The 11,323-nt window shown below is 34.1% G+C and overlaps 3 protein-coding genes across 5 annotated transcripts; 2 read left to right on the plus strand and 1 right to left on the minus strand.

The window, feature by feature from the left end:
- The first annotated feature begins 216 nt into the window (after window positions 1-216).
- On the plus strand, window positions 217-4,438 carry LOC144469984 (growth arrest-specific protein 1). Of its 3 annotated transcripts, none has more exons than XM_078180738.1 (5): window positions 217-372; window positions 2,801-3,068; window positions 3,203-3,408; window positions 3,551-3,843; window positions 3,928-4,438. In XM_078180738.1, the coding sequence occupies exons 2-5, from the start codon at window positions 2,805-2,807 to the stop codon at window positions 3,930-3,932; spliced, it is 768 nt and encodes a 255-aa protein (XP_078036864.1). In that variant the 5' UTR covers window positions 217-372; window positions 2,801-2,804; the 3' UTR covers window positions 3,933-4,438. The 3 variants fall into 3 exon arrangements, with proteins under 3 accessions (XP_078036864.1, XP_078036865.1, XP_078036866.1); XM_078180739.1 differs by having other exon boundaries at window positions 2,804-3,068; XM_078180740.1 differs by lacking the exon at window positions 217-372 and adding an exon at window positions 2,547-2,721.
- Window positions 4,439-4,715: 277 nt separating this feature from the next.
- On the minus strand, window positions 4,716-7,080 carry Rpn3 (regulatory particle non-ATPase 3). Its single transcript, XM_078180737.1, has 3 exons — window positions 6,959-7,080; window positions 5,873-6,701; window positions 4,716-5,775 (listed from the first exon to the last, which is right to left on the minus strand). Exons 2-3 carry the CDS (start codon window positions 6,689-6,691, stop codon window positions 5,104-5,106), a joined length of 1,491 nt encoding a protein of 496 aa, XP_078036863.1. The 5' UTR covers window positions 6,692-6,701; window positions 6,959-7,080; the 3' UTR covers window positions 4,716-5,103.
- Window positions 7,081-7,763: 683 nt separating this feature from the next.
- On the plus strand, window positions 7,764-11,189 carry Dpa (disc proliferation abnormal). The gene is made up of 8 exons (XM_078181090.1): window positions 7,764-7,970; window positions 8,071-8,402; window positions 8,502-9,394; window positions 9,463-9,782; window positions 9,852-10,129; window positions 10,208-10,608; window positions 10,683-10,893; window positions 10,978-11,189. The coding sequence occupies exons 1-8, from the start codon at window positions 7,868-7,870 to the stop codon at window positions 11,071-11,073; spliced, it is 2,634 nt and encodes an 877-aa protein (XP_078037216.1). The 5' UTR covers window positions 7,764-7,867; the 3' UTR covers window positions 11,074-11,189.
- The last annotated feature ends 134 nt before the right edge of the window (window positions 11,190-11,323 follow it).

The raw sequence follows: 11,323 nt of genomic DNA on the forward strand, positions 1-11,323 counted from the left end.
ACAATTGAACCAGACTTACTAATTTTCATGAACGAGTTATACATGGCAGAAGGAGGTGTGAACTAATTTTTTCGAAAACTCTAGTTTTGATTGTAACTCAATTCTATCAGTAGCCCTCTCGGTCCCGGGCCAGTAGTCAATGGTGGGGAGAAAAGAGCGGCGCGCGCAGCTTCTCGACGCAGCGGGCAGGCCGTCACAACTCAATCTAGTGTCGCGGTGACCGTGCGCTTGTGAGTAAGTTTCTCCTTCCTTCTCTTCTCGTACAGTGTGTTATAATTCTTGACACGAAATCGTAATTTTTGATTCGTGCTTGCAAATAGGATCCGAAACTTCATACTTCTCGGCTATTAGAACAATGTGATTGTTCATAAGGTTTGTATTCAAATTTTTCTATTGTCGATGTAAAAAAAACACTAACTTTTTTCTAGTTAATAACCATGATATTTTTTGTCTATGCATGTTCAAATTTAAGCATACCATTTTGTACCATTTACTTCGTACGACATGTAAACCTAAACTAGTAGAATACGCTAAGTTTGGTATATGTATCAAATTGTTGTGTATACGTATTTGTGTAACAAATGTCAAATGAATGTTTTATCATCAATATTAATACGTATACAGAAATAGTTAGTATTGTTATAACATAAATATCGATTGAATACAAACAACGACGCGCGGTTTGTATTCTATAATACATTCATATACATTAGCAATAAAATTCCATTTGCTAACATGTGTATAATTATAATGCGTGCCACGTCGTGCGCGCTTTATTAAAACACTTTGTTAAAGTTAACGAAAAAAGTGTGATCGAAATAAATTGAATTACATCGACGGCACGGCGTTAATTGAGTATTAACTCGCTGATTTGTATCACTTATTTCTTGATCGTGTCAGGCATGTTAATCACGTACTGTCTTAACATGCGCATGGGTGCAGTCGACGTAAACATACGCAACACACATTCTCCGCTGTATTTCACCATACCTAACAGTTGAGTTTCGTTTAATTCTTAATGATAAATATCAGAAGATATCCAATTCTATTAATAAATATTTTCAGTCTTCAACCATCTTTTTAAATAATACCTTCGAATACTTAATTATTAAATTAATATAATTGTAGTACTTGTTCGAATCTCTTCCAATCATTATTGCAATAAATCCCTATATTTAAACAGTTGCAATTTGATATCCTGCTACAATATTTTTGTTACACGCTAGACGATTAATGAAACACGAATTTTAACCAACGTGTTTGCTGTAGTACAAGTTTTGTACGAATGCTAATATTTGACAATTGGTACAGTACTCGTCGTCTCTATTTGTATCGGTAAATAAAGATATCTGCAATCAGTTTCGTCTTAAATATTCTCAATATTCACGTTACATGGATCTGAAAAAACGTGGTTCATAATTGCTCGGACTTGAGAAATTGGGACGCGAATTGGTAGTTGTATTTTTAATTGGAGTTGAAGTATTACTTTGCCGCGAAACTGTTTGACCGCTCGGCGTCAACTTGATGCCGCTGGAATGAATTCGCTTGGCTAAGCTCGACGCAGATTGAGCATTCGTAAATGAGAATTAGATTGATGCGGTCGCGGACCGATTCGATGTTTCCCCATGGGTTTGCTCGACATAAAATTTGAACTGGCGAGCAAAGCGAAGTTGACGACCACTGAAGGACTATAGGGCTGGCCATCTGTCCCTCGTTGCCACGTCTGCGACGTCTTGGTGGTCCATTTTGGGGCTGGTGCGCAACAGCATCGGCACTAGCGCTGGCAATGAAGCGCTCTCAGGTAGAATCTCTGCCCCCCTCTTTCTCTCACTGTATCGTGTGCGCGCTGGCGCACGTGCTCTCTTTTAGCCCCTTCTCTTCCTGCCCTCATGCTTTTTTACTGGTACCACTAGAGGAGGCAGTAAAGAGTAGATCCAGAGAGACTAGTGAACTGTGTTGTTCTGGTAGAAATTCTAACGACGATACGAGCACAGTTCTCGTCCATCGGTTACCACGATTACCCCATAATCATCGAAACCGTTAAGACACGGCTGTCGGTTTTTACTCTTCAGGAATGAGACCGTATCTTTCCGAGTTGTAAACGTATTTTTGAAATGCCGATGTAAAACAGACGTCGAAACTCGAAAGATGATTCAGATCACAGTGTAAAGTATAATAAACACTGGAAAACACTTTCCTCCAATATATGACAGGGTTACAGAAAAATGATCGAAGTTTATAAAATGTTTATGACCTTTTATAAACGAATAATTTCTATACGATTTAACAATAATTCCAAGCTCCTTGGTTGTTCAGGAAATAAGAGCCTTTTCTGCCATTTCGATTCTCGGGTTCACACGTAAAATTCTCCCATTAACGAGAATGACAAACAGAAGATTCGATTTATTTTAAGAATATCATGTTATCTCCCCTATGCGACACATCTGTTGCATGCATCCACAAGCACTTCACAGCGCGGCAGAATGCTCAAGTTACATTTACATCGGATACAGACTCTTCGACACGTTTACTTTGCAAACGGTAAATAAACATGTAAACAAGACAGCAATCCGATGAATTTTTGATAATATATAGAATTTTAAATAATTACGAAATATGTAAACTGATATTAATAGTTGAAATTATGAATGTACATGGTACAGACGTTGTTCGATGATTTAAACGTTATGAATAAGTGGAACGGAAGAAGATTATTCAAAAGTTTGTAAATAATGTTACGGTCTCGACTATTTTTAGATTTCGAATATTTGACGATATATTTAAACTGTTAATGTTTCAGAAGGATGTCATACTCGTGCGATCGGTCGGCCATAGTCGTAACGGGTATGGTGTTGTTCAGTATGATAATGTGGAATACGGCAAAGAGTACTACAATGAGGTGTGAAGAGGCGAAACTGAGGTGTGCTTACAGAACAGGCTGCGGCTCTGCACTGCAACACTATCTTACAGGCTGCGCACCCGTTCTCCAAGGCAACGATTGTTCCGAGACATGCCAGCATGCCCTTATTGCTTTGACTAGCACCGACGAGGGCAAAGAACTTATAACAGTACATATTTCCTATATATTTTTTACTTTCGTTCGGTTATAAATATTTGTTGCTTCTTAAACAAAATTATAAATGTAACATTTAAATGATAGAAAGTTATTAACAAACGTAAACAATTTATATTTCTTGCGTAGTGCGAATGCGAAGACGACTTATGTTTACAATCGAAGCAAAGAGTGGAAATTTGTAGATCTTCCGTACAAATGGCAATGAATAGAACTAGGGTATCCTGTAGAGTCGCAACTTGGATTTGTAACGCGGATGCTCTCTGTCAGACCGCTCTTTCCTATTATAATAGACTTTGCAAGAGCATGTTCCAAGGACGAAAGTGTACGAAACGGTAAACATTTATTTATCATTTGCATTAGAAGTAATTCAATAGAAAAACCAATTTTCTTTTATACGAAAAAAAAATACTGAAAATTATCTAAAATAAGTAATATAGGAAATATTTAGTTTATAAATTGTTGACCAAATTTTAGGTGTAAAAATTCAATAAATATTCTAACAAGACAAGAAAAAGCAGCAAAATTAAATACGTGTCAGTGCGATGGTTTTGAAGATTATGACTGTAAAGGAATTCATAGGAATATGAATCTACTTTGTTTCGGTAAAATACATCACGGCTATCGCGATATTAATATCGAAGACGATAGAAGAAATGAGTTCCTGAGACCAAATATGACTCTTAGAGGAGACGCAGTTCAAATATTAGTTGATAGAAGAATATTTTTACTATCTTTAGTTATTTATCATATACTTAAAGCAAGACAAGGTGAGAATATACGATTTGTAACGTTTTTATTGATACCTAAATTTTACTTGCTACATTTTACTCTTATTGATTCTTTTTTTTTAGACTGACAATCAACAGAAATGCATAAGGATCTCCAAAAGAGCAGTATTCCACGAAACCCATGACCAAAGATCTTCATCATTTTTTTTTACCATCAATATTCGATCAAGTTTTATACTGGTTAATGAAATGCTATTCGCGTCTATAAAAAAATTAAACAGTTTTATAAAATAATTGTGAAACTGAACTTTCTACTAAATTTCTTTGTAAGATCTTTTCATAAAATTTGTACAAAGAAACACAGCAAGAAGGTGAGGAGTCTTGTATAGTGAAAGTATTGTATATTGATTGTATTATAGTAAATATAACTGAATCATTCGTTATAGATATTTAATTATAAGAATTCTATTTATAAAAGTATAATCATGTAAATATCCATGTAATGAAAACTGATTCTTCTATTCCTACTGTTTTAATTATATGTATTTATATGCACTCAAGTAGCTAATAATTCATTTGAACAGAAATCATTGATTTAAAAACGACTGATGCTAGATAATTTTTAATTTAAAAAAAAAATAAAAAAAATCTGCAATTTATATCATCAACTAATAGTTACCAATAAATAATACTTCGTATTAATAAAATGTATTTTTCAATTTTGAATATTCTACTAAATATAGAAATTTCAAATTTACTGATTAAAAGATTTGTTATTGTTACTTCGTAAAAGATATATCCAGTTTTGTATAATTTTAACTTTTGAAAATGTCCGACAGAAATCTTTGTTTCTGTCATTCCCTTTGATTTCAAAAATAACATAGATGAACGATATTCATCATAAAACTGAAAACAACACAATCTCGATTTAATTTTCATTACAAAATGTTTAAATACTTCAAAGCTAGAGCTATTTAATTGTAATGTACAATTATAATGCGAGTTATAATGTTTCAAATATATACAGTGATAAATATTATGTCACTGAGAAGTATAAACAATAGTTGCATATTCTATAAATATATCGTAATGTTTAAAGGATATATTTGCAAAACCAGCGTAATTTACTTTTCCTTATTTCTTAACAAAAGATACGTTTTTTTAAAAATTCCAACTCATTAAGTTTACCAATTGTTACGAAATTTTAACTGTTAAACATGATACAAAATATAAGAAAGTGTAGTATTAACTTGATGATAAATTGCTTTATTAATTAAACGTATCCAAAAGGTGTACATCCTAAGGAAATCCATCATCATCTTCCTCTGCCATTTCCTTAGCAAGTTCTAAATCCTGTTGTTCCCTTTCTCTACGTTCTTCTGCCGATTCTAGATCTTTTCCATATGATTTCGGAGGATATCTCATGGCTTTAACACTCTGGTTATGTAAATCTAAGCAGAATGTAATTCTCTGATGGAATGCAAGCAATGGCTCTTTAGTGCAATAAATGTCGGTGGTTTCTTTGCTGCGCAGATAACCGTTGCACCGTTCGAAAATGGCTTCAATTACTCCGTCTCTGATGGCTTTACTCACAATGTATTCGGCATCAGTCCTTGAACGTAATTTTAATTTCACTGCAATATCTTTAGGATAAATTTTACAATAGGCGAGTGCAATCGATCTTATTGCAGTTTTAATTACGTTATGTCTCAATCTAAGAATCAGAGTGAAAGTATTGTCGCTTCTAAACTGTGGTCCATAGTTCTTTGAAACTTCACCAAAACGTTCGAGATTTCCTGAACGCACTGCTTGTGTTAATTGAAAATATGGAGCCAATGCACGACGCATCGCTGCTTGTCGGAAAATTTGCCGTTCGGGGATATCACCGAGTAGAAGTTCTACCGTTACAGCTAATTTCTGAACTGTTTGACGGAAACCAACTGCAGTGCTTTGAGGAGCTTTTCTGAGAGCCTACAAAGAAGAGAAAGTAAAAATTATAGAAATTACAAAATATAATTAACTAAGATAGCAATGCTCATCTGTTAGATAATATAAAGATATAACACACCTGCACCAAGTACTTGTGTGCAGCAGAGTACTCTAATCTGATTGCTTTTATGCGTCCTAGATAATATAAAAATCTGGCCCATTCATTGTTACTTGCAGACTCTGGAAATGTTGACTTAAGTACGAGCTTATCTGCTTGATCATACAAGTTATAATGCAAGTAATTTCTTAATAAGCAATTAATTAGTACTGCTTGTCCTTCAAAATCATTTCTCAATGTTGCAGTTCTTAATCTCAGGAGCAATGTCCCTCGAATTAAATTCAATCTACCGACTAGCTCGTATGCTCTTGAATAATAGAAATAACATTTTGCAGCAATCAAGTCGATCGTACGTCTATTCTGTGCAATAATCTTTTGTAATAATTCTTCAGAACAATGAACTGCTTCCTCGTATTTTACAGTGTCTATTAAATGCATGAGAACAAGTAACAGAATGTAAGCATCAATTTCTGGTAATGAACTTAAAGCAGCAGGACGAACTTTTTGAACCTCTTCTACTTCAGTAGATTCTTCTAATATCATTAATAACGCATCACGTTCTGGACATTTTTTTGGATAGAAACTTATAATTGTTGAGTGCAAAACATTAAAGTTTAACCTACGACGAGTATTGGGCAACGAACGCAATACTTTCAAAATAAAACGAGGTTCTTTGCTTTGCACTGATTTCTCTATTTGACGAGCATGCTCACGAATATCATGAATTGTTTGAAGATCAATATCTTTCTTGTCCATGACATCTCCATCACCATTTTGACTTTCTGAAGAAACTATGTCTATGTCCATAGCTTCTGGATTTTTGGCTGCAGACATTGCCATCTTGACCAATCTGGAAAAATTATACAGAAAAAAGTAAGAAACATCTTGGTTCAGAAAAAGAAAATATAGTCAAGCAGAAATGCGGTAGAATGAATTAATAACACCTAGTACTGTATGACAAAAGCTTTCTCAAATAATTCAGACTTGAATTCTATAATTCGAAATTTCTGCGTTCCAGTTTAAAAAATTACGCTTTCTTGATTTACTGATTTTATATGTATCAATTTTATGTATTCATTGTCTGTATGCACAGCAATTAAGACTTACCTCCGTTTCAAAGTTTTTTAGAGCACGACTTCTCCGAATAACTACGATTTTACGTTTTCATCAAACCGATTCACAATTGTGCTGACTAACTAATCAAGTCAACAGAATAACCTAATATGTTCCTATGTATGCATGTACTAGGGAATTATATCATTTTCTTTGGTAATTTTAATACGTACTGCAACAACTCAGATCTTTGAGTGCAACGTTAACAAAACATAACATTATCTATGATTAGAAAATACAAAATTATGTTATTTCCGAGAAATGAAGGATTCTTGAGATCATTTGAAATAACTTTTCCGAACGAATTAGATTTCGACCGTTCGTTGGCTCGTCCACCTTGCCCACCAACCGGGTTCGCCTCTCATTGGTTACTGTGTGTCGTTAATATGTAATTCGTAAACAAAGCCGCGAATTGCATTTTCGCGAAGGAAAAAGTTACTTTAAGAGAACTCAGGTGCCCCTCATGGTAATGAACCCTTTACACGTTTTGTTAATGAACACATCAAAACAGTTTAAAGACTTTTTCAACATCGAAGATCGGTTTGATAATTTGTGACATTTTAGCGATTCAAACATAAGGTCACTTAAGGAAAGTGAATGTGATAATGAGAATTGTATTGGCGGCTTTGTTAGTCTTACTATTGCAATTGAACATGATAATAGTGATATCAAGAGCTACGATGGTGCAAAGTTTGAACTGTTAGTCACTACTGTATTTATTCTGTAGAGTGGTATTCTCAAAAGCTAAGGTCTGTCTCTCTACCGTCGATGGCGCTGGGATAGAAAATACTGGCTGGGAGGCTTGTATAAAAATTCAAAAACGCGGGAAAATAATTTGCAGAAGTGGAAGCGAATAGAAGAGTCTGTTGATATTACAAGCAATTTGAAAATTTGTTAAAAACAATGTCAAGTCCTGCGAGATCATCTGCGGCAAACGATAGTCCGAATAGAACTCCTAGAAGACAGGGGCAGGGTACCAGATCTCCTTCTGTTTTTGGAACGCCTCGTAAGTTTCTTACTTAAAGGTTACTGATATAATATTGTGTTTTCTTAATTTAATTTTTTGTATCACCCATATAATGTACATTGTTAATTTTGGATGTAAGGTGCTGCATCCCGCGGTGGAGCTGAAAATAATGTGGAAACTCCTCTACGATGGGGGACCACCGGCACACAACGAAATGCACCACCTCAGAACCGGGCTGCTACAATTGTCGCTTCTTCTGAACATGATAGTGCTGCTGGTTCTGGTGAACATTCAGGACAAATTATCGGATCCGAAATTGGCTTGCAATTATCATCACCGGTAAATTATGGTACTCCTAGTTCTCTTGGATCGATTCGTACACCAAGAAGTGGAATTCGAGGCACTCCAATTAGGCATAGACCTGATATCAATACAGACAAACGTTTACGTCAATTTTCAATACAAGAACCAGTAAGTAACTAACAATAAGTAATATTGAATACATCATTTTATTGGTATCATCATATTAATTCCATAATAATTAATTCATCATAATTTCATTATTAACAGATTCCAGAAGTTCCAAATGCACCAGCAACATCAGAGAGTGATACAGCTGGCCCTCATTTAGTTGTATGGGGAACAAATGTAGTCATAAATCAATGTAAAGAGCAGTTCAAATTGTTCTTTCAAGAATTTATTGATCCAGAAGCTGAAAATGACGAATTGCCAGAAAATATGAATTTATTGGAACCCTTATATCTTCAGAAGTTAGAAGAAATTCATACTTTGGAAGAACCATACTTAAATGTGAACTGTTCTCATGTAAAATCTTTTGATACGCATCTCTATCAGCAATTAGTTTCTTATCCACAAGAGGTAATACCAACTCTGGACATGGCAGCAAACGAGTTATTTTTTGAGAAATTTCCAGCAGCTGTCTTAGAGCATCAAATTCAAGTGAGACCTTTCAATGTGGCTAAGATTAAATCCATGAGAGATTTAAATCCTTCTGACGTTGATCAGTTAATTAGTGTACCAGGAATGGTGATCAGAGTATCAAGACTGATTCCACAACTGCGAGAAGCCTACTTTAAATGTAGTGTTTGCTCGTTTACAACTCTAGTTGAAATTGAAAAAGGAAAAACAAAAGAACCAACAGTATGTGGCTCTTGTTCGCATAAATATTCCTTTACATTGGTACATAATCTTAGTCATTTTTCGGACAAACAAATGATTAAATTGCAAGAGGCTCCAGATGAGATGCCTCAGGGTCAGACTCCACATACTACCATTGTATTCGCCCACAATAATTTAGTAGATGCTGTGATGCCTGGAGATCGGGTCTCTGTTACTGGAATTTATAGAGCAGCTACACATAAGCCAAATTTTGAACATAACTACCAAGCCATTTACAGAACATATATCGACGTTGTTCATTTTAGAAAACATGATTCTAAACGGTGAGGTAAAAATAACTACGTATTTTCCAAATCTTTCCTTTTCTGACATTTTCTTTCGTACAATATAGACTACACGATCAAGAAGATGGCAAAGAACATAATTTCGCTCCAGAAAGAATAGAACTTTTAAAATTATTGTCACAGAAAGAAGACATATATGAGCGATTAGCACGACATATTGCACCCAGTATATATGCAAATAATGATGTAAAAAAGGGCATCGTATTACAATTATTTGGCGGAACTAGAAAATCCACTACAATATATGGAAAACATTTTCGACCTGATATTAATATATTGCTCTGTGGTGATCCTGGTACAAGCAAGTCACAATTACTACAATATGTTTATAATTTGGTTCCAAGGTCTCAGTACACTAGTGGAAAAGGTAAAACTGTACATATTATGGATTTAATTTGTATAAAACATTAACTAAAACAGGTTATAAATATTACAGGATCCAGCGCTGTTGGTTTAACTGCTTATGTCACGAAAGATCCAGAGACAAGACAATTAATATTGCAGACGGGCGCATTGGGACTTGCAGATAATGGAATATGTTGTATTGACGAATTTGATAAAATGAATGACAGTGCTAGATCAGTATTACATGAAGTAATGGAACAACAAACTTTGAGCATAGCTAAAGCCGGTATTATTTGTCAATTAAATGCTAGAACCAGTATACTTGCAGCAGCCAATCCGAGTGAATCCCAATGGAACAAAAATAAAACTGTATTTAATTTACCAAAATGACTTTACTTTAAATATATGAATTATATGTACACATACTATATATAATTCCTCTTCCAGGTGGTTGAAAATGTAAAATTACCTCACACTTTACTTTCACGCTTCGATTTAATATTTTTAATGTTGGATCCACAAAATGATGCATACGATAATAGACTTGCAACGCACATGGTGTCCCTATATTATAAAAATTTCGATGAAGATGAAGATGAACAACTACACAGAAGCATTGTTCGTGACTACATAGTCTATGCAAAGGAGCATGTTCAACCTACGCTCAATGAAGAAAGTCAGCAGAGATTGATACAAGCTTATGTCGATATGAGAAGAGTTGGGAAAGGTCGTGGCCAAATAACAGCTTATCCTAGGCAATTAGAATCTTTGATAAGATTGTCCGAAGCACATGCAAAATTACGATTGAGTCCTATTGTAGAATTACAAGATGTTGAAGAAGCTTGGAGGTATATATGAAATGGAGTATAATGAAATTAAACAATAAGTTACATTACATTTAAATGTTTAATTTTTGTCGTAGATTACACAGAGAAGCTTTGAAGCAATCTGCCATTGATCCACTAAGTGGTAAAATAGACATTTCTATTCTAACTACTGGCATATCCTCCATAGCCAGGAAAAAGAAGAAGGAATTGTGCGACGTAATCCAAAAGCTTATTGAAACCAAGGATAAAATTCACGTTATTAATCAACAGAAACTTTTTGCAGAAATTAAACAATCTTCTGAACTAGTTAGTAAACATTTACATCTCATTTTGCATAAATTATAATCTAAACATAATTAAAATAATACTAATGTTAATATTTTTTATTAGATGATCACTAGAGATATGTTTGAAGATGCTTTACGGGAGCTACAAGACAATCGAATAATAACAGTAATTGGAAGAAGCAACATTCGCATATCGTGATTTTTGATACATTAGATATCTTTTTTATTTTTATATTTATTTTAAGAATCATACTAATGACCAATTAATGTAAGTGTTGAACACGCCATTAAAAAAAATATATATATTTTAACACATTCTGAGGTTGTAAACGATTTTTGAATTTACTAATTTAATTTTTAAAAATATTACTTGTTATGAAACGTTATAGTTTTATTTTCAAGACATTATGAAAGTATATTTACAACGTATACATCATTATACATTAATT

The sequence above is a fragment of the Augochlora pura genome, chromosome 5, assembly GCF_028453695.1.
Source record: "Augochlora pura isolate Apur16 chromosome 5, APUR_v2.2.1, whole genome shotgun sequence".
In the NCBI taxonomy this organism is placed as follows: domain Eukaryota; kingdom Metazoa; phylum Arthropoda; class Insecta; order Hymenoptera; family Halictidae; genus Augochlora; species Augochlora pura.

What these genes read in the sequence shown, in the direction of transcription:
- LOC144469984 (XM_078180738.1), top strand. Translation starts at nt 2,805, where the DNA reads ATGTCATACTCGTGCGATCGGTCGGCCATAGTCGTAACGGGTATGGTG. An exon ending in AGGGCAAAGAACTTATAACA is followed by an intron (nt 3,069 to 3,202) that starts GTACATATTTCC and finishes TTTCTTGCGTAG; the next exon opens with TGCGAATGCGAAGACGACTT. An exon ending in GGACGAAAGTGTACGAAACG is followed by an intron (nt 3,409 to 3,550) that starts GTAAACATTTAT and finishes ACCAAATTTTAG; the next exon opens with GTGTAAAAATTCAATAAATA.
- Rpn3 (XM_078180737.1), bottom strand. Translation starts at nt 6,691, where the DNA reads ATGGCAATGTCTGCAGCCAAAAATCCAGAAGCTATGGACATAGACATA. An exon ending in CACACAAGTACTTGGTGCAG is followed by an intron (nt 5,776 to 5,872) that starts GTGTGTTATATC and finishes TCTTCTTTGTAG; the next exon opens with GCTCTCAGAAAAGCTCCTCA.
- Dpa (XM_078181090.1), top strand. Translation starts at nt 7,868, where the DNA reads ATGTCAAGTCCTGCGAGATCATCTGCGGCAAACGATAGTCCGAATAGA. An exon ending in TCAGTACACTAGTGGAAAAG is followed by an intron (nt 9,783 to 9,851) that starts GTAAAACTGTAC and finishes TAAATATTACAG; the next exon opens with GATCCAGCGCTGTTGGTTTA. An exon ending in GATGTTGAAGAAGCTTGGAG is followed by an intron (nt 10,609 to 10,682) that starts GTATATATGAAA and finishes TTTTTGTCGTAG; the next exon opens with ATTACACAGAGAAGCTTTGA.